Below are 21274 nucleotides of genomic sequence, written 5' to 3'. Positions count from 1 at the left end.
TGTTTTCATGGAGGGAGGAACTAAGCTGTAACTTAGGGCATTCAAGCTCACCAGGCAGTTACAGTCATAGAATCATAGAATGGTCTGGTCCAGAAGGGACCTCCAAAGCTCAGCCAGTCTGACCTCCCCACAGCCAGCAGGGACATCCCCAACTAGATCAGGCTGCACAAAGCCCTGTCCAGCCTCACCTTGAATGTATCTCCAGGGATGGAGCCTCAACCACCTCCCTGGGCAACCTGTTCCAGTGTTCCACCACCCTCATAGGATAGAACTTGTTCCTCACATCCAATCTCAATCTGCTCTGCTCTAGTTCAAAGCCATTGCCCCTGGGCCTGTCCCTGCAGGCCTTTGCAAACAGTCTCTCTCCATCCTTCCTGTAGCCCCCTCCAGGTACTGGCAGGCTGCTATTAGGCCTCCCTGGAGCCTTCTCTTCTCCCCCCTGATCATTTTTGTGGCCCTCCTCTGGACCTGCTCCACCAGGTCCACGTCCTTCCTATACTGAGGGCTCCATACCTCCAGTCCATGTTATAAGAAGCTATCATTCCCAAGCTACTTTTTTTGAGCCCCCTGGCATGACTTCCATGTAATTGCAACTGAGGGAAGAGGGGAGAGGAGGGATCCTGAGAGCCTGCCCACACCTGGAGCACTTTGGCTTACTTGCAGGAACTGCTAACCCTCGGTGTTGCCAAGATGGCTCACTCCAATCCGGTCCAGAGGGACTCCAAACCTTCTCTTAGGCAGCTCAACCACTTTTCTGCAGAGGAGATAAAAGCCAACCAACCAACCAAATGAAAAAAAGAGGCAAGGGAGGGAAAGAACTGGGGAAAGCCATCAGAGGAATAATCCATTCTCCCCTTCAGTACCAATTTGCTGTTCAGACAGAAGAGTTGTGGGGGAGCAGACAAAAATCATAGAATCATAGAATCAGTAAGGTTGGAAAAGACCTCAGAGAGCATCCAGCCCAACCTGACACACAACACCTCATGACTAAACCAGGGTGCCAAGTGCCACATCCAATCCCTTTTTGAACAGCTCCAGGGATGGGGACTCCACCACCTCCCTGGGCAGCACATCCCCAGGGCCAATCTCTCTTTCTGGGAAGAACTTTCTCCTCACCTCCAGCCTAAACTTCCCCTGGCACAGCTTGAGACTGTGTCCTCTTGTTCTGCTGCTGGGTGCCTGGGAGAAGAGACCAACCCCCACCTGGCTACAACCTCCCTTCAGGGAGTTGCAGAGAGCAAGAAGGTCTCCCCTGAGCCTCCTCTTCTCCAGGCTAAGCAACCCCAGCTCCCTCAGCCTCTCCTCCCAGGGCTGTGCTCCAGACCCCTCCCCAGCTTCATTGCCCTTCTCTGGAAATGTTCAAGCAAGTCAACATCTTCCCTGAACTGAGGGGCCCAGAACTGGACACAGGACTCCAGCATCAGCAGCCCATTACACACTGCCTCTTTCCTAGCTGTTTATCAGATGAGGTCAAGAAATGGGAACTGGCAGTGTGCTACATATGTAGGGAGCAACACATCTGTCATGCTGCAGCTGCTACAGGAATGAAGGGAAGCTGTTTCTGTAGTCCCCACACTTAGGCTACACTGAGCCAGCAAAGGAGAAGCAAAGGGAAAGCAAGCCCAGGGCTGATCCTTGAGGGACCTTTTGCCCCAGATGTAGGCACAAGCTGGTTAGGAGCAGGTGGGAGACTTGGGGCTGCTGGAGTCACAGGCTCACAGGATGTTAGGGGTTGGAAGGGACCTTCAAAAACCATGGAGTCTAATTCCCCTGCCAGAGCAGGACCATAGAACCCAGCACAGGTCACACAGGAACACATCCAGATGGGGCTGGAAAGGCTCCAGAGAAGGAGACTCCACAGCCTCTCTGGGGAGCCTGTTCCAGTGCTCTGGGACCCTCACTGTAAAGAAGTTTGTCCTCATGTTGAGGTGGAACCTCCTGTGCTGGCGTTTCTATCCTTTCCCCCTTGTCCTACCAGAGGGTGCAAGTGAGCAGAGCCTGTCCCCTCCCTCTTGACCCCCAGCCCTCAGGTATTTATGAACATTTATTAAATCCCCACTCAGTCCTCTCTTCTCCAGACTGAACAGCCCCAGGGCTCTCAGCCTCTCCTCACAGGGCATATTCTCCAATCCCTTCATCATCCTGCTAGCTCTCCATTGGCCTCTCTCCAGCACATCCCTGTCCCTCCTGAACTGGGGAGCCCAGAACCGGACACAATACTCCAGGTGAGGTCTCCCCAGGGCAGAGTCACCCTGAGACTGACTTGATGAAAAGAGTTCGTTTCCTACATCGGAAGGGGGTGGGGATGTGCCGCCTTCTGCACCGTGAGGCGCTTCATGCTTGTGCTTCTGGAGTTAAAACAAAGGAGGAAGCAGGAAAGTCACTGCACAGGGAAGGGAGGGCAGGCAGCGCAGGCAGGCAGCGCAGGCAGGCAGCGCAGACGGCCGGAGCAGACAAGCTCGCCCCCTTGTGGCCATCCCTAGGCACAACAGGACGGCCACGGCTCCCTCCCCAGCCTCCCGTTCCAGTTCCATCCTCCAAACCAGGATGTGCCCAGCAGGGATTTCTTTGGTGTTTGGTGTTTGTTTTGTTTTGTTTCCCCCCTCTGACTCCAGGATTCTCTTTCCCTCCGTCTCTCTTCTGAAGACTCCCGTTTTCTTCCGTGCTCTTCCCTTGCTTTCAAAGCTCTGTAAATGGGTGTAGGATCTGAATCCTCCTCTGACTGCTGAGTGGCCACTCTTCCCTTCCCTTTTCTTATTTCTTCTCTCCACGCACCCCACACCCCTTGTACTGCACACAGAATACAACAAGAATTCCACCCAAAAGGCATGAGAGGCACGGGGAATGCCCCTGTACTTCTACAAAGAGGCACTGCCACCTCCAAAATGACCTGGTATTGTTTTTGTCCCCTGGAAAGGCAAAGCATGCTAAAAAGCGAGCAAAGAACGTGCTGGGCTTGATCCCTTGAAGGCACATAGAGGACAGAACAGCTCTACTCAAGCTTTGAAGAGTTTTGTGTTTTAGCATAGCTGGCTGCAGTCAAGAAGTCCTAGTAGAGGCCTGGGGGGATAGATGGAAAAACAAGAAGGAAATACTGCAAAACCAAGTTTGGAAAATGAAGATAGATAGATAGGGAGAGAGAGAGGTAGGTAGATAGATAGATAGATAGATAGATAGATAGGTAGGTAGGTAGATAGGTAGATAGGTAGGTAGGTAGGTAGATAGGTAGAGAGAGAGAGAGATAAAGAGAGAGAGAGATAGGTAGGTAGATAGATAGATAGGTAGGTAGGTAGGTAGATAGGTAGGCAGATAGATAGATAGATAGATAGGTAGATAGGTACATAGATAGATAGATAGGTAGGTAGATAGATAGGTAGGTAGATAGATAGATAGATAGGTAGGTAGAGAGATAGGTAGGTAGGTAGATAGATAGGTAGGTAGATAGATAGGTAGGTAGGTAGGTAGGTAGATAGGTAGGTAGGTAGATAGGTAGGTAGGTAGATAGGTAGGTAGGTAGATAGGTAGGTAGGTAGGTAGATAGGTAGGTAGGTAGATAGGTAGGTAGGTAGATAGGTAGGTAGATAGATAGGTAGGTAGATAGATAGATAGGTAGGTAGGTAGATAGGTAGGTAGGTAGGTAGGTAGATAGGTAGGTAGGTAGATAGGTAGGTAGATAGATAGGTAGGTAGGTAGGTAGATAGGTAGGTAGATAGATAGGTAGGTAGGTAGGTAGATAGATAGATAGGTAGGTAGGTAGGTAGGTAGATAGGTAGAGAGAGAGAGAGATAGAGAGAGAGATAGGTAGGTAGATAGGTAGGTAGATAGGTAGGTAGGTAGATAGGTAGGTAGGTAGATAGGTAGGTAGATAGGTAGGTAGGTAGATAGATAGATAGGTACATAGATAGATATGTAGGTAGATAGATAGGTAGGTAGATAGATAGATAGATAGATAGGTAGGTAGGTAGGTAGATAGGTAGGTAGGTAGATAGGTAGATAAATAGGGAGAGAGAGAGAGGTAGATAGAGATAAAGACAGAGAGAGAGAGAGAGCTAGATAGAGAGATAGAGAGAGAGATAGATAGGTAGGTAGATAGGTAGAGAGAGAGAGCGATAGATAGGTAGAGAGATAGAGAGAGAGAGGTAGGTAGATAGAGAGATAGAGAGGGAGAGGTAGGTAGATAGAGAGATAGAGAGATAGGTAGATAGAGAGATAGAGAGATAGATAGATAATAAAATACAGAATCCTTGTGATGCTGACTGGCTCTTGGGAATACTTTCCATTTCCAGATGAAGCTGTAAGCATGTTATTAAACACTTTGTGGCACTGGGGATTCCATCCAGAATGAAGACAGTTACCAGGAAATGAGAACAAGACAGTTAAGCTCTTTCAGATACAGCAAACAGCCCCTTGAGCTTTGCTGCAGACTCCCTGGCTCTTCCCAGCCAGACCAAGCAGCACTGCTCAGCTCTGATAGCCACGTGGTGAGGCTCCAACAGGTGCTGCAAGGGTATTGCTGTGCTGCTCTACCAGAGAATCACAGAATGCTTTGGGTTGGAAGGGACCTCTACAAGTTGTGTAGTCCAACCTGCACTCAGCAGGGACATCCTCAACTAAATCAGGCTGCCCAGAGCCCTGTCCAGCCTCACCTTGAATATCTCCAGGGCTGGGGCTTCAACCACCTCCCTGGGCAACCTGTTCCAGTGTTCCACCACCCTCATGGCACAGAACTTGTTCCCAATATCCAATCTAAATCTGCTCTTCTCTCATTTCAAGCCACTGCCTCTCCTCCTATCACTGCAGGCCTTTGTAAACAGCCTCTCTGTGCTTCCTGTAGCCCCCTTCAGGGGCTGGCAGGCTGCTATTAGATCTCCCTGGAGCCCCTTCTTCTCTAGGCTGAACAACTTCATCTCCCTCTTAGCAGAGGTGCTCCAATCCCTGATCATTTTCATGGCCCTCCTCCATCAGGTCCATGTGCTTCCTATATTGAGTGCCCCAGAGCTGGACACAGCACTGGAGGTGCCCACCACCTCCCTGGGCAGCACATTCCAATGGCCAATCACTCTCTCTATGAAGAATTTCTTCCTAACATCCAGCCTAAACCTCCACTGGCACAGCTTGAGACTGTGTCCTCTTGTTCTGGTGCTGGTTGCCTGAGAGAAGAGACCAGCCCTCTCCTATGATGGTTCCTGAAGAGCTTCCAATACTCTGATCAAAGGCACCTCACAGTAAACCTGCTAGTGGCTAAATCCAACCCATCCATGTCCAGGCCACCTACCAACAGCCTCCTTCCAACTTTGTCACTGGTAGGAGCCTCTAAGCATGTACCTCTGTTTGGCTTTTGCATCCAGAGTGGTGGAAGAGATTCTGTCAATTGGGGAGCCAAAGCCTGGGAAACTTCTTTTCCTCTTGGTCTCAGCCACCTCGTTCTCCAGAGACACCAGCTCATCGAGGAGGAACAGTTTGGCTGCCAGGCTAGGGGCTGACTTCTCTTCACTGGCAAGGGGATGTGCTCCCATGGCCTGAGCTGCAGAAGGCTCCAGAGGCTGCAAAAAGACAAAAGGGGGCAGGTTCCAGAAAGACCATTTCAAGCAGTGTGACAGCAGCATGCTTAATGTCTGGGACACTGAACCTGGGGGCAAAGCTCCTTCTGGGGAGTGTAGACAATTCCTACCCACAGGGGTTTGCCATAAAAGGTTGGGAGTTGGGGGTTTTTTTCTGTCTCTTTTTGTTTCTTTCCTTCTTTCTCCTCCTTCTTGTTTGCATTTTCTCCCCCCCACACCTTTGGTTCTGTTTTGTTTGGGGTTTTACATTTGGTTAGGGTTTTGGGGTGGTTGGTTTGGTTTGTGTTTATTTGCATCCTGATAGACCTGGACCCCTCTTCCTCAGGAAGAATTATCAGACTTGATGCAAGAATTATCAGCTTCCAGTACTCCACAAAGCCTGGGTTTGTAGGCCAGCCCTGCCCCTCTCTCAGCAGTGTGATTAGCATCACTCACAGCACAGAGCTGAGTGATTTGATCCTCTAAAAACAATGCAGTCAGGGACCTGTGCTGTTTAATGTCCTTATCACTGCCATAGACAGGGGGGGATCCAGGGCACCATCAGCTGTGTGCAGATGGCACCATGCTGAGTGGTGCTGTTGATAGGCCAGGGGGACAGGATGGCATCCAGAGGGACCTGGGCAGGCCAGAGAGGTGGTGTCCAGGTGTACCTCAGGAGGTGTCCAGAGAAGGGCCATGAGGATGAGCAGAGGGCTGGAGCTGCTCTCCTATGAGACTGAAAGAGTTGGGGCTGTTCAGTTTGGAGAAGAGAAGGCTCCAAGGAGACCTTCTTGTGGCCTTCCAGTACCTGAAGGGGGCTACAAGAAAGCTGGGGAGGGAGTTCTTAGGGTGTCAGGGAGGGATAGGACTGGGGGGGATGGAGCAAAACTAGAAATGGGGAGATTCAGATTGGATGTTAGGAAGAAGTTCTTCCCCATGAGGGTGGTGAGAGCCTGGCACAGGTTGCCCAGGGAGGTGGTGGAAGCCTCATCCCTGGAGGTTTTGAAGGCCAGGCTGGCTGTGGCTCTGAGCAACCTGATGGAGTGTGATCTAGCCCATGGCAGGGGGTTGGAACTGGCTGAGCCTTGGGGTCCCTTCCAACCCTGACAATTCTGTGATTCTGTGGTTACAAAAATACCTTTCAGGCCAAACCTGCTTGATATGAAGATGACACAGAAACAAGAGGATGCAGTACAAGTGTTTTCAGGTGCCACCCTGCACATCCTGCTGGATGAGGCAACTCTCCCATTTCATCTGCTGATTTCCTTCCTAAGCACCTTGATTTGCTCCTTCCCTCTCCTGGTCTATTCTGTCTCCTTTCATTTGTCAACTTTTATGCAGGTGGTCTTCTCTCAGGGATTTCCTCATGGCTTCTGAAAGCCCCACACTTCTCATACTGTTATTTGTCTTTAAGAAGAATGAATCCTTCCCTTCAGTATGAAAGGAGTTTTCTTCCTCCTTCCCCTTCTCCTCCTTCCCCTCTTCAGGAAGTTCTCTATTCAAAGGCAGCAGGAATGTTTTAATACACACAATATCCCAGGATGGTTCAGGAGAGGTTGGGTGAATCTGGTTTGGGTTTCATTCTCCCTGTCCTCCCAGAGCTATGCAATTTGCATCAGCCATTTCTCTAGGCTCCTCCTTTGTCCTTATAGATTTAGCACTGATCATTCCCCCTCCAAACTGTTTGGATAACTGTCTTCCACTGCCTGTGGCCAAGACCAGCCTGAGGAAGTGCAGGGTTATGTGGCCACCACCAGAAACATTCACTTACCTCCAGAGCTGCTTGCACAAGGAGTACTGAGCTGGAGTGCCACTGCAGCAGGGTAACCACAAGGGCCAAATGCACCACAACAAGCTGGAAGTGCAGCATCTGCAGAAGAGAACAATCTGTTAATGATTTCACAGCTCTGCTGCCAGAGGAACCTTGCTCCAGAGGGCTTAAAGGAGTGGAAGCAAAGGGAGATTCAGTTGCCATGGCTGTTAATACATTTTCTCTTACAGAGTCACTGCATGAAACCCAACAACCAGACAGTGCCAGCTGAACACTCTTCACCTTCAGGTGCAGAATCAGCTCCCTTCTCTTTGCTGCTTTCCAGTCCTGCAAATGTTTAATTCCTTTCTGTTTTGGCCCAGCAGTGAAGGCAAACTTGTGCTGAAACCAGCTCAGGACTCAACACCAGGGAAAGCAACAGTGGTGGAAATTGCCAGGACTTCAAGCTTGGCTCCAGTTCCCATGGAAATGAGTAGCTGAGAAACAATGGTACTGGGTTAAAAGGGAGCAAAAGTCACAGTGTCACAGTACATTAGAGGTCAGATCATCCAGTCCAATCCCCCTGCCAGGGTAGGATCACCCAGGGTAGTCTGCAAAGGAATGCATCCAGGTGGGTTTTGAATGTCTGCAGAGAAGGAGACTCCACAACCTCCCTGGGCAGCCTGCTCCAGGGCTCTGGCACCATCACTGGAAAGAAGTTTCTCCTCATGTCGAGCTGAAACCTTCTGTGTTCAAGTTTGTATCCTTTGCTCTTTGTCTTATCACTGTGCACCACCCAAAAGAGCTTGGCCCCCTCCCCTTGACCCCCAGCCCTCAGCTATTGATAGACATTGATCAGATCCCTCTCAGCCTTCTCTTCTCCACACTAAACAGCCCCAGGGCTCTCAGTATCTCTTCACAGGGGAGATGCTCAAGCCCCCTCATCATCCTTGTGGCTCTCCCTTGGACTCTCTCCAGCAGGCCTCTGTCTCTCCTGAACTGGGGAACCCAGAGCTGGCCACAGGATTGCAGCTGTGGTCTCAGCAGGGCAGAGTAGAGGGGGAGAAGAACCTCCCCAGCCCTGCTGGCCACACTTTTCTTGCTGCACCCTAGGATCCCATTGGCCCTCTTGGCCACAAGGGCACAAGTCCAGCAAGACTTGTGCTGCTTTTCACATGGTGATGGGACCAAGGAGGGAGGAATAAGCCTCTTGCTCTGGTGGAACAGTTTAGCTCTAGAAGAGCATTTGGGAAACCAAGGGTGCAATGAGGATGATGTAAACATAATTAAAAGCACACAGCCTCCTGGCAGTCTGGGGCTTGACTTCCCACCTTCAGCCATGCCACAGCATCTGGGTTGTTAAAAGCAGTTGTTGCTTTTCCTCCTTGAGCTCACCTGTTGTAATTAGGTTAGCAGAGCCCTCCTGCTAAGAAGGGCTCTCCCAGCCATGCTCTGGTTATTGCTTCACCCCATCCACATCTTACTTTGACCCATTCCCAAAGAGACCTATGGTGAGCCTTGACAGTGTCTGCTGCTGAAGGAGAATACACAAAGCCCTGACAAGCACATGGGCCTTTGGAAATGCACCCTTGCCATTTGTACTGAATTCCCTTCCTGCTTCTGGAAAACCCCACCAGTTTCACAGAGATAAGGCAAGGGATTGGGGTGTAATTCCATGTCAAGGAGAAATCTCACAGTAACATCCAGGTTGGAAAAGACTCTCAGGATCACCAAGTCCAACCCAGAACCCTACTCTACAAGGGTCACCCCTAAACCATAGCCCCAAGCACCACATCCAACTCACCTTTAAACACATCCAGGGGTGGTGACTCCACCACCTCCCTGGGCAGCACATCCCAGTCCCTGACCACTCTCACTGGGAAAAAATGTTTCCAGTCTAAACTTACCCAGTGGCAGCTTGAGGCCATTCCCTCTTGTGCTGTCACTAATTACCTGGGAGAAGAGACCAGCACCAACCTCTCCACAGCTTCATGTCAGGTAGTTGTAGAGAGCAATGAGGTTTCCTCTCAGCCTCCTCTTCTTCCAACTAACCATCCCCAGCTCCTTCAGTCACTCTCCATCAGATTTATTCTCCAGGCCCTTCCCAGCTTCCTTGCCCTCCCCTGCACTGCCTCCAGCACCTCCACATCTCTCTGCTATTGAGGTGCCCAAAACTGGACACAATACTCAAGGTGTGGCCTCCCCAGAGCTGAATACCAGGGGACAATCACCTCCCTGCTCCTACTGGACACAGCATTTCTGATCCCAGCCAGGATACCTTTGGCTTTCTTGGCCACCTGGGCACACTGCTGGCTCCTATTCAGCTGCTTGTCCATTAGCACCCCCAGGTCCCTTTCTGCCAGACAGCTTTCCAGCCACACTGCCCCAAGCATGTAGCGTTGTGTCTTCAGCACCTCAAGGTCTGCTGTTATCTGGCATGAAATGTGGTTTACCCTTCATGAAATGTAAATTGCAAGCCTGCAATGCAGACATGTTTATGTGCTTCACTGATACAGCAGCTTGAAACGTGGCAAACCTCAGATGCCTCCTGCAGTCAGGGATCTTTGTTGCAGCTCCAATTAAAATGAAAAGGAAAGTTAACAGAGAGGACCTTATTCTCCTTCATCAAAGCAGGATAACCACTCAACTTTTGGTTTGGTTTTGCTGTTGGGTTTTTTTTTTTTGCCCTTATGGAATCTTTGCAGAGCAAAATCCTGGCCTGAAAAAGAACCTGTTGAGTCTCCCAACATCAAACCAAAGGGTGGGAAAAGATGTTTGTCTTTCAATAACAAAACAAAACCCCAAGCCAACAAATAGAAAGCCAAACCAAGCAAAACATAAAAAACCCAACCCCAAACTGACATCCTGAAGATAAGTGTGCTGAGCAAAGCCCAGACAGCAAGCAATTCATCACCTAGCTCCAAACCCCACTGCCTGTCAAAACTGATAACAGCTGTCATTGTTCTTCCCCATTTGAGCTATCATATTTTACATTACTGTGGAGATTACTCTGCAAATATAAATCACAAGGGCTTTATTTTTCTTGCTGGCCCTATTAGCCAGAGAACTGAGGCAAGACATCATGCCTTTCCCTGTAATCTTTCACTGCTGCTGCTGCTGTGTGTTGATGACTGTGCTTTTCTCCTCCTTGGAACACCAAGGGGAGACAGCAGGACGTGCCCAAGCTCACCTGCAAAGAAGGACATTGCTCCTGCAGTGAGCACGTTGTGGCTGAGCCCAGAAGCCCCTGGGGTTATAGAATAGAATAGTATTGAATAGAATAGTATTGAATAGAATGAATAGTATTGAATAGAATGAATAGTATTGAATAGAATGAATAGTATTGAATAGTATTGAATAGAATAGCATTGAATAGAATGAATAGTATTGAATAGAATAGTATTGAATAGAATGAATAGTATTGAATAGAATAGTATTGAATAGAATGAATAGTATTGAATAGAATGAATAGTATTGAATAGAATAGTATTGAATAGAATGAATAGTATTGAATAGAATAGTATTGAATAGAATGAATAGTATTGAATAGAATGAATAGTATTGAATAGTATTGAATAGAATAGTATTGAATAGAATAGTATTGAATAGAATGAAAAGTATTGAATAGTATTGAATAGAATAGTATTGAATAGAATGAATAGTATTGAATAGTATTGAATAGAATAGTATTGAATAGAATGAATAGTATTGAATAGAATGAATAGTATTGAATAGAATAGTATTGAATAGAATGAATAGTATTGAATAGTATTGAATAGAATAGTATTGAATAGAATGAATAGTATTGAATAGAATAGTATTGAATAGAATGAATAGTATTGAATAGAATGAATAGTATTGAATAGTATTGAATAGAATAGTATTGAATAGAATGAATAGTATTGAATAGTATTGAATAGAATAGTATTGAATAGGATAGTATTGAATAGAATGAATAGTATTGAATAGTATTGAATAGAATAGAATAGAATAGAATAGAATAGAATAGAATAGAATAGAATAGAATAGAATAGAATAGAATAGACCAGACCAGACCAGACCAGACCAGACCAGACCAGACCAGGTAGGAAGAGACCTTCAAGATCATCACGTCCAACCTATCATCCAACACCACCTAATCAACTAAACCATGCAACCAAGCATCCTATCAAGTCTCCTCCTGAACAACTCCAGGGATGGTGACTCCACACATTCCAATGGGCAATCACTCTCTCTGTGTAAAACTTCCTCCTCACCTCCAGCCTAAACCTCCCATGGTGCAGGTTGAGACTATCCTCTTGTTCTGGTGCTGGTTGAGACTGTCCTCTTGTTCTGGTGCTGGTTGCCTGGGAGAAGAGACCAACCTCTGCCTGGCTACAACCTCCCTTCAGGGAGTTGTAGACAGCAATAAGGTCACCCCTCAGTCTCCTCTTCTCCAGGCTAAGCAACCCCAGCTCCCTCAGTCTCTCCTCACAGGGCTGTGTTCCAAACCCCTCACCAACCTTGTTGCCTCTCTCTGGACATGCTCCAGCAAGTCAACCTCCTTCCTAAACTGGGGGGCCCAGAACTGGACACAGGACTTGATGTGTGGCCTAACCAGTGCAGTGTCCAGGGGCAGAATGACCTCCCTGCTCCTGCTGGCCACACTGTTCCTGGTGCAGGCCAGGATGCCATTGGCCCTCCTGGCTGCCTGGGCACATTGCAGGCTCATGTTCAGCCTGCCATCAACCAGCACCCCCAGGTCCCTCTCTGCCTGTCCGCTCTCCAGCTGCTCTGTGCTGTACAGTCCCAAGCTGACCTGATGCAGAGTCAGCACATGACTGTCCCATAGGCACTGGGAAGCTCCTGGCAGCAGCTTTTAAGACTCTAGACACTCTGCTGTGTGAGCACTGGGATGGTACTGCTGAGCCTCCTTCACCTGTTAGCCATGAGGGGCTCTCAGACCATGCAGATTCCAACCCAGATGGGGGAAATGGAGGTTTTGAAGGCCAGGCTGGATGTGGCTCTGAGCAACCTGATCTAGTGTGAGGTGTCCCTGCCCATGGCAGGGACCTCAAGGATTACCTAATTCCAACCTCCCTGCCATGGGGAGGGAGGTTGGAATTAGATAATCCTTGAGGTCCCTTCCAACCCTAACAGTTCTATGATCCTAAATCACAGCTGTGCCTGCAAGGCAGGGACTGAGCTGTTTGGTTGCTGCTCTTGTGCCACCAAATAGATGATTAACATCTTAACCAGATGTACCATTGAGTCCTAATATTGGCCTCAGTAGCCTTGGATGGGACACCTGATTGGAGCCTACCTTGGCCAAAAACATTCTGATGGATGAGGATCTTACCAAAACAAATCTGATGGATGAGGATCTTACCAACAAGATTCTGGTGGATGAGAATCTCACCAAGACAAATCTGATGGATGAGGATCTTAGTAACAACATTCTGATGGATGAGGATCTTACCAAAAGAACAACTTCTGCATGGCTTGCATGAAGCTGGAAGAAATTCTTCCCCATGAGGGTGGTGAGAGCCTGGCACAGGTTGCCCAGGGAGGTGGTGGAAGCCTCATCCCTGGAGGTGTTTGCAGCCAGGCTGGAGGTGGCTGTGAACAACCTGCTGTAGTGTGAGGTGTCCCTGCCCATGGCAGGGGGCTTGGAACTGGCTGAGCCTTGAGGTCCCTTCCAACCCTAACAATTCTATGATTCTATCTGAGAATGAGCCTGCTCCCACTGAAACAAACTTGCCCTGCTTGTAGAAGTTGCAGCATATTCATTACTGCAAAGCCAAAAATATGCCCACAGCAGCAGTCTGTGATCACTGCCAGCAGCAGTGATTGCAGAAGCTCCCAAGGGAGCTCCCAAGGGTTTAGTTGATTAGATGGTGCTGGTTGTGTGAGAGACTAAATCTTGTCTCTCTTGATGTGACTCAGCAAAGATAAAATCCCCTTTGCTGCTTGCCCAGACAATAGCTGATGGGTATTGGGCAGACACCACTGGATAAGGACTCTCTGGAAGGTGCATAGATAAAGATTGCTCACCAGACTGCAGCTGCCCTGCAAATGGGCAGAGGCCTCTGCTATCCATGCTCCCTGGAATGTGCATAGTCACCACCTGGACACATCCCTAAGAAACTGTGTAAAAGATCTGAGCAACCACTGGCCCTAGAGAAGGAAAAGACCTTGCCAAGGCTGCTCTGAAGAAAAACAGAGAGAATACCAGGGGAGAAAAGGACAAAGACATCACCATGTAGCCTGGAAGAAACAGACCAGGAGGAGCCCTCTCTCCGTGTCCTAAGTTCCACCTGCTGCAACTCATGGAGCTGAAGAGGCTGCTCAGAGAAGGGCTTGGACTTGGACTTTGGGATCTCTCTCTCCCCTCCTCTGCTGGAGGACAGCACAGCCAACAAGGATGACCTCTCCTCCATGCCAAAGCTGCAGCAGCCTTCTTCCACAGACCCAAACTGTCTTGGGGGGTGAGGGGTATGGTAACATAATTCCTTTCCTCTTCCCTCTCCCTCTTCTCTCTCTCTCTATTTTTCTCTCTCTTCCCTTCTGATCCATCCACTGTATTCTGTTAACAAATAGCCTCAAGGCCTGCTGATATTTTGGCCTCATTTGTGCCTCTAATTCCATACCACAGCAATGTTCAAAAGAACTGAGGCTCTTTCCCTCTCTGGACTGAGACAGGGTGGAAAGTGGAAACACTGTTCAGTCCTGACATGTTTTCAGATCACCATGATAAATCATAGAATGATCTGGGTTGGGAGGGACCTCCAAAGGTCATCCAGTCCAATCCCCTCTGCAGGGGCATCCTCCACTAGCTCAGGCTGCCCAGAGCCCTGTCCAGCCTCACCTTGCATCTCCAGGGATGAAGCCCCAACCACCTCCCTGGGAAACCTGTTCCAGTGCTCCACCACCCTCATGGTGCAGAACTTTTTCCTAACATTCCATCTGAATCTGCACTTCTCTAGTTTGAAACCATTACCTCTCACCCTGTCACTGCAGGCCTTTGTAAACAGTCTCTTCTCTGTGCTTCTTGTAGCCCCCTTCAGGTTCTGGCAGGCTGCTCTTAAGTCTGCCTGGAGCCTTCTCTTCTCCAAGCTGAACACCCCCAGCTCTCTCAGCCTGTCATAGCTGAGCTGCCTCAGCCCCCTGAATGTTTTTGTGACCCTCCTCTGGACCCACTCTGCCAGGTCCATGTCCTTGCTGATCTATTGTAAATGCTGAATCAGCTATTGACAGCTGCACTTTGGCACAGATGCGGTCAGAGGATGCTCAGGTACACAACTGCTCCCACCATCAGATAAAACAGATTCAGCAATGTCTTAGTCCCTGCAGGGCAAACAGATTCAACAGTGTCTTAGTCCTTGCAGGCCTTGACTAGACTCTGCCCTGCCCCTGCTCATGGAACTGTAGTGTTTGTGAGAGCAGCACACAGACTGCACAGAAGATTCTCCTCATATGAGGAAAGGCTGAAAAAGTGGCCCTCCACATGGACAAATGAATAGAGCCTTGCTGGGGTCCATTTGCTTTATACACACAAGCCTGAATCAGGGGGAAATTAACTGGCAAAGGTGGACTAAGACTTGTGGAAGACCAGCCAGCCAAGCTCTTCATTCTCTTCATCTGAATAAAGAGTGTGAAACGAAATGGCCATGCAGACAATGGGATCTGGGACACTTCTCCTTGGAATGGGAAAGAAGGAGACAAGTTGGACACCTTGCAAAACTGACCACACTGTGAAGTTAACCCATTCTCAGCAACAGATGTTTTAGAATCTCCCATCAACACCCTACAAGTTGGAGCTTGGGAAGCAGGAGACACAAGCAGGAGAGATAAATGCCGCCTCAAAGCCTAGGGGCTGATGAACAAGAGGGATGCCAGGAAGGGGAAGGAAATCTCTCCTAATGAGCAGAGCTCATTTGCACTTTTCCTGGGGAAGATGATTGCATGAGCTGCAGTCCTCCTGGCATGCACAAGAGAAACCAAACCATTGTTAGACTGTCCCTCACTGCCAATAAACTCTCAGGCCTAGATTATTTGTAGATGGGTTGACTGAACGTGCCAACTTCTCTTAACATTTCTAACAGCTTTCCATTTAGCTTTCTTCCTTCTTCCCTCCCTGGGGACTGAATACTATTCACAGTTAGAGAGCCACCTTCAGCATTTAAAGAGAAGAAACCTTCCCATCCCCCCCCAAAAACCAAACATCAATATATACATCTTGTGTTTTTCTGTCTCCTCTCTTTCACTCCCAGCACTGGAAGTTCTTCATAGCAGGAATAAAGAGCACATTAGCAGAACATGCTGTCAGTGGAGAAGCACAGCCCATTTAAAGGCTAGTAAAAACAAAGATGTGCCTTCAAGATAAGCTCTTAAGAGGCAGGAATGGCACTGGAATTTCTTAAGGAGACTCAGGCACTGATGGTGGTTTACTGGATCGACTTTTCAGTGCTCTGAGTGAGGATCCTGCTTGAGGAAGGCAACCCTTGGTGAAGATGCATTGCAAAGGGAAGTTAGAGAGCAAACTGTTTCTCTGGGTCGACCAAGAGGAAAGGAGAAGCTTCAATCACTCACAGACTCTGTTAGGGTCGGTCAAGGGAGCTCTCACAACTGCTGTACAGTTCAGACCTGCTGATTTGCTGTTTAAGAAGCCTGGAGAGGTACACTTGGCATTCACCCAAAGAGGGGAAAGGAAGCCCTAACCTGCTGAATCAGTGTGGCAGGTATGTTTAAATGCTGAAGAAGGCACAGAATCACACCATCACACAATGTGAGGGGCTGAAAGGGACCTCAAAAGTTCATCCAGCCCAATCACCCTGCCAGAGCAGGATCACCTAGAGCAGGTCACACAGGAACACATCCAGATGGGTCTTGAATATCTCCAGAGAGGGAGATTCCACAATCCCCCTGGGCACCCTGTTCCAGTGTTCTGCCACCCTCACAGGGAAATAATTCTTCCTCCTGTTTCCATGGCACTTCCTCTGCCTCAGCTTCCACCACTGCCCCTTGTGCTGGCATTGGGCATCCCCCAGCAGAGCCTGGCTCCAGCCTCTGGGCATCACCCTGCACAGCTTTATAAACATTGATGAGGTCACCTCTCAGTCTCCTCTTCCCCAAGCCAAAGAGCCCTCAGCTCCCACAGTCTCTCCTCACAAGGCATGGTCCAGCCAGCTTCTGCAGTTTCCCCCATATTTACAGCCTAGGTTTGCTGGTTTATACCTCATGGCATTAGCAGTATTTTACAAGAGCAGTAGGTTGAGCTACACTTTGAATACAGGTGAGCAGAGACAGAGAAATCAATGATGTCCCCCAGGCTTGCTGAATGAATCAGAGGGGATGGGTTCAAAGTGTCCCCACAGCTCCTCTCATCCTTCAGCTTTGCACTTCTCATCAGCCATTCCAAACTGAAAAGCCAGGTGAGGAAATCTAAAGCCACTGTGTGCTTGTGCTTCGAAAATGAGTGGCTTCTGAACTTTACTGTAGCCTCTGGGCATCTAAGCCAAAGGTTGTTCACATTTAGTTACTCGTGCAGCTCCAGCCCCGGGGGAGGCAAAAAGAAACAGTGCAACAGCTTACACTCGGCACAGCCACTGTCCCTGAGCCAGAGCCTGCCTCCCTTTAGAACAGAATCATAAAGCCACAGAATCAACCAGCTTGGAAAAGACCTCAGAGATCATCAAGTCCAACCTATTAACCTAACACCTAACACCTCCTGACAACCAAACCATGGCTCCAAGTGCCACATCCAATCCCCTCTTGAACCCCTCCAGGGATGGGGACTCCACCACCTCCCTGGGCTGCACATTCCAGTGGCTAATTACTCTTTCTGGGAAGGAAGAGTGGCACGAAGCTGAAGCAGGTCTCTGGATGATGATAACTGCTCTGTTAGTGCAGGAATGTTTTTGTAGCCTTATTCTGTTACTGCAGGAATGTGGCAGCATCTGGATCAACGTTTGTCTAAAATGTGCTCTACTTAAAACCCCTTTTGCAGACCTTTACTCCCCCTAAGTTATTTAGCTTGTGGGTTTGGAGGGTTGGGGTTCTTTTTTTTCTTCAGACAAGCAGATTTGTCTGCCACATATGGCATTTAGCAATGCAAAGGAACTCTTTTGTCCTAGCTCTTCAGCTCACGTGAAGGAGCAACACGCATTTGAGAGCGACGCAGACGGAGGGGAAGCCACAGCGACGTAAAGACAGCGGTTTTGCTGGCAAGCACTGCAAAAGCATCAAAGCAGCTAAACATGGTGGGGAAATGCACCTCTAGCCACACCTTGCCTAAACCTTGGCTGAGTAAGGGAAGGAAGTAAGATGCCACTGTGATCAGCTCAGTGTCAGCGCCGACAAATCCTGGGTGACAGGCAGCTGGTTATCTTAATCCCCCAGCTGGGAAAAAAGCAGCTGCGCTTTTCCCATCAGATCTGGGCAGGTGTGTGCGTCCTGCATGCCTGCTAACACACAGACTGGGGAGGAAGGTGGGGAAATGCAAAAGAAGCAAGCACAGAAGGGAAGAAATCGCCTGTGAACAGAGCAGAAGGCACAAAACATCCCCAACACACCTGCCCTCGCTCCTCTTACCTTGCGTTGGATAGCAGCAATCCCAACCACTAAGCTCCTGCTATGTCCTTCCCCCTAACTTAGTGCTCATGTTCAGCTTGCTTTCAGAGTTTTTATAGTCTCTGCTGTAGGCTACAAACTCCAATCCCTGCCTTGGCTTTCTCTTACATCATTTCTAAAGATTTTCCACTGATCCTTGCCCTAAACCTTTCTCTGTCCTGCACACTCACACACATACTTGCCGCACATTTGTTGCATTTATTGCTCTGATCGAGAGGACTAGGCTATAATTAAAGGTCTGGGGTGGTGGTGGGGTTTGGTTTGGTTTGCTTCTCTTACAAAATTCAGGCAGCCAGGGGAGTGGAAAGAGTTTCAAGCAGGATCACCCTCCCTCTGGTCTCTCCCTCTTGCAGACTTCAGTACAGCAATCTGATGTCCTGGCTGATAAACTGGCAAGAGTTTCAAGCAGGGTCACCCTCCCTCTAGTCTCTCCCTCCCTCTAGTCTCACCCTCCCTCTGGTCTCTCCCTCTTGCAGACTTCAGTACAGCAATCTGATGTCCTGGCTGATAAACTGGCAAGAGTTTCAAGCAGGGTCACCCTCCCTCTAGTCTCTCCCTCCCTCTAGTCTCTCCCTCCCTCTAGTCTCTCCCTCCCTCTAGTCTCTCCCTCTTGCAGACTTCAGTACAGCAATCTGATGTCCTGGGTGATAAACTGGCAAGAGTTTCAAGCAGGGTCACCCTCCCTCTGGTCTCTCCCTCTTGCAGACTTCAGTACAGCAATCTGATGTCCTGGCTGATAAACTGGCAAGAGTTTCAAGCAGGGTCACCCTCCCTCTGGTCTCTCCCTCTTGCAGACTTCAGTACAGCAATCTGATGTCCTGGCTGATAAACTGGCAAGAGTTTCAAGCAGGATCACCCTCCCTCTGGTCTCTCCCTCTTGCAGACTTCAGTACAGCAATCTGATGTCCTGGCTGATAAACTGGCAAGAGTTTCAAGCAGGGTCACCTTCCCTCTGGTCTCTCCCTCTTGCAGACTTCAGTACAGCAATCTGATGTCCTGGCTGATAAACTGGCAAGAGTTTCAAGCAGGGTCACCCTCCCTCTAGTCTCTCCCTCCCTCTAGTCTCTCCCTCTTGCAGACTTCAGTACAGCAATCTGATGTCCTGGGTGATATTTTTTAAGCTGTATTCCTCCAGGGCAAGAGGAATAAACAGAGGAGGACTGCTTCAACTTCAGGAAGAAAGCAGTTAGGGGATTTTTCAACAGAGCATTGGAAACAGGGTGTGCTTTGCAAAGCAAGTAACAAGAACTCAAATGCAGAGTCAGAAAGAGCAGAGCTCTTGAAATGATTGCCAAGTGTGAGCTATGAAGCTGCCTGTCTTCCCCAAGCAGAACCAGAGGACCTACTCCACTTTGCCTGTTTGCCTCATTGGGACAAATCAGTCTTCTCTTTTGCCCCTTTAATAGCTTTATCAATAGGTTCACACACCAGTTTTAGACTTGGGGTTGGGTCTCAAATCCCAGCCCATGCAGGCTCCTTAACAGTTAATTCACAGTGACTTTTATTCTCTAAACAGATAGACACAAACCAGCTTTTACTCTGACTTGCCAAAACCTCTTCCTCAAGCAACGGACAGCAAAAGGAAATTTCAAATGCAGCTTAGCAATATGTAGGAAAAAAACTTGCCAGGCAGGGAGCACAAGCCTTGATTTCATCATCTGGCTTGATCAGAGTGATTAGAGGAAGACAAGAGTTGGATCATACCGTACCACAGCTCGTTTCCCAGGTGAAGATGGCTGCAGAGCTCTGCAAGGCTGCCACAAAGTGCCCCATCAGGATAGTTCATGGCAAGCTGTGCTTTCGCCAGGCTCCCTGAAGGGGAGGCTGCTTTTGATCATGAGCACAGCACAAATGTACAGCCCCAGAGAACAAGGAGAGGCAAAGGAAGGGTTTCTCGGTGAGACACTGGCACAGGTTGCCCAGGGAGGTGGTGGAAGCCTCATCCCTGGAGCTTTTGAAGGCCAGGCTGGCTGTGGCTGTGAGCAACCTGCTCTAGTGTGAGGTGTCCCTGCCCGTGGCAGGGGGGGTGGAACTGGATGATCCTTGAGGTCCTTTCCAACCCTAACAATTCTATGATTCTAGCATCTCCCAGTAGAGGCAGAAGCAGGAGTATGCCTGATGTAGTGCAGCAGGAGCAGGCACTGGCCACAGCAGCACCCACACTGGTGTCAGGCTGGAGCAGGCAGGTTGGGACTTCGCCACTGCAGGGCATAACTGAACAGTGATGGCAGCTGCAGAGATTCAGACAGGCTCTGTGGATACCAGAGAAGGAGCAGAAGCAGAATCAAAAGGACAGAGCACCACCAGACTGCTGAAACACAACTGAAAACACTGCTGCTGGAGGAGACCTGGGCTGTGCTCCGTTTTCACACTGCTGCCTGCATTTAGATGGTGGCTTCTTGCTGGAATTCCATGGACCCAACAGTTCTGGACTGAAGTGGAAGAAACATGTGAGCAGGGTCTTGGGACAAAACCAGAACCCAAAGGAAGATAGCCTGAATGTAAGCACAAGATATTATTATGTGCCTCTGCTACCTGTGAGCATGAGGTGTTGCTGATCACAGTCACACCGACTCACAGAACATTAGGGGATGGAAGAGACCTTGAAAGATCATCCATAAAAATCACCAGGTGATTGGAACACCTCTGCTACAAGGACAGGATGAGGGACCTGAGGGTGCTCAGCCTGGAGAAGGGAAGGCTCCAGGGAGACCTAAGAGCAGCCTGTCAGTACCCAAAGGGGGCTACAAGAAGCACAGAGAGAGACTGTTTACAAAGACCTGCAGGGACAGGACCAGGGGCAATGGCTTCAAAGCAGAGAAGAGCAGATTTAAATTGGATGTTAGGAATAGGTTTTTTCACTAGGAGGGTGGTGGAACACTGGAACAGGTTGCCCAGGGAGGTGGTTGGGGCCCCATCCCTGGAGGTATTCAAGGTGAGGCTGGACAGGGCTCTGGGCAGCCTGAGCTAGTGGAGCCTTAACTGGGACTTAAGAGCTCAGATGGAGGCGAGGCTGAGAATCCCTCTCCTGCTCCCCCCTCCTCTTTCCCAATAGAGAGGAAAAAGAAAGGGAAAGAGCAAATCCACCAAGAAATAATTTGGAGTTGGCTTGGAAGTAGAGAAGTAAAGAATTGTCTTTCAACAGTATATATATATATATATGTAACAAAACCCAAGTAGGGTTCACAAGGGTAAGGAACAAGGATGTATGGGATTAAAAATAAGTATACAAAACCAGTCTCTTTGAAGAGGTGTGGAGGCAGCAGGGAGAAGGATCAGGTCTGACCACGTGGCAGAGAAGCAGGGAGCCACCAGCAGTCCTTGTCCAAGCAAAGGCAGGGCCCTAGAGACCTAATGGCTGCAGTATCCTCCT

General features: G+C 48.9%; 1 protein-coding gene across 1 annotated transcript; it reads right to left on the bottom strand.

The window, feature by feature from the left end:
- Positions 1-669: 669 nt before the first annotated feature.
- OSTN (osteocrin) lies at positions 670-19674 on the bottom strand. Its single transcript, XM_009902894.2, is given in 7 exon segments — positions 670-754; positions 5326-5543; positions 7312-7427; positions 10495-10545; positions 12064-12208; positions 17419-17502; positions 19606-19674. Coding segments are annotated over 7 exon segments (768 nt in total).
- Positions 19675-21274: the final 1600 nt, after the last annotated feature.

The sequence above is a fragment of the Dryobates pubescens genome, chromosome 32, assembly GCF_014839835.1.
Source record: "Dryobates pubescens isolate bDryPub1 chromosome 32, bDryPub1.pri, whole genome shotgun sequence".
Taxonomy (NCBI): Eukaryota; Metazoa; Chordata; class Aves; order Piciformes; family Picidae; genus Dryobates; species Dryobates pubescens.
The sequence above is the reverse complement of the archived record's forward strand: the minus strand, read 5'-3'. Positions and strand labels throughout refer to the sequence as shown.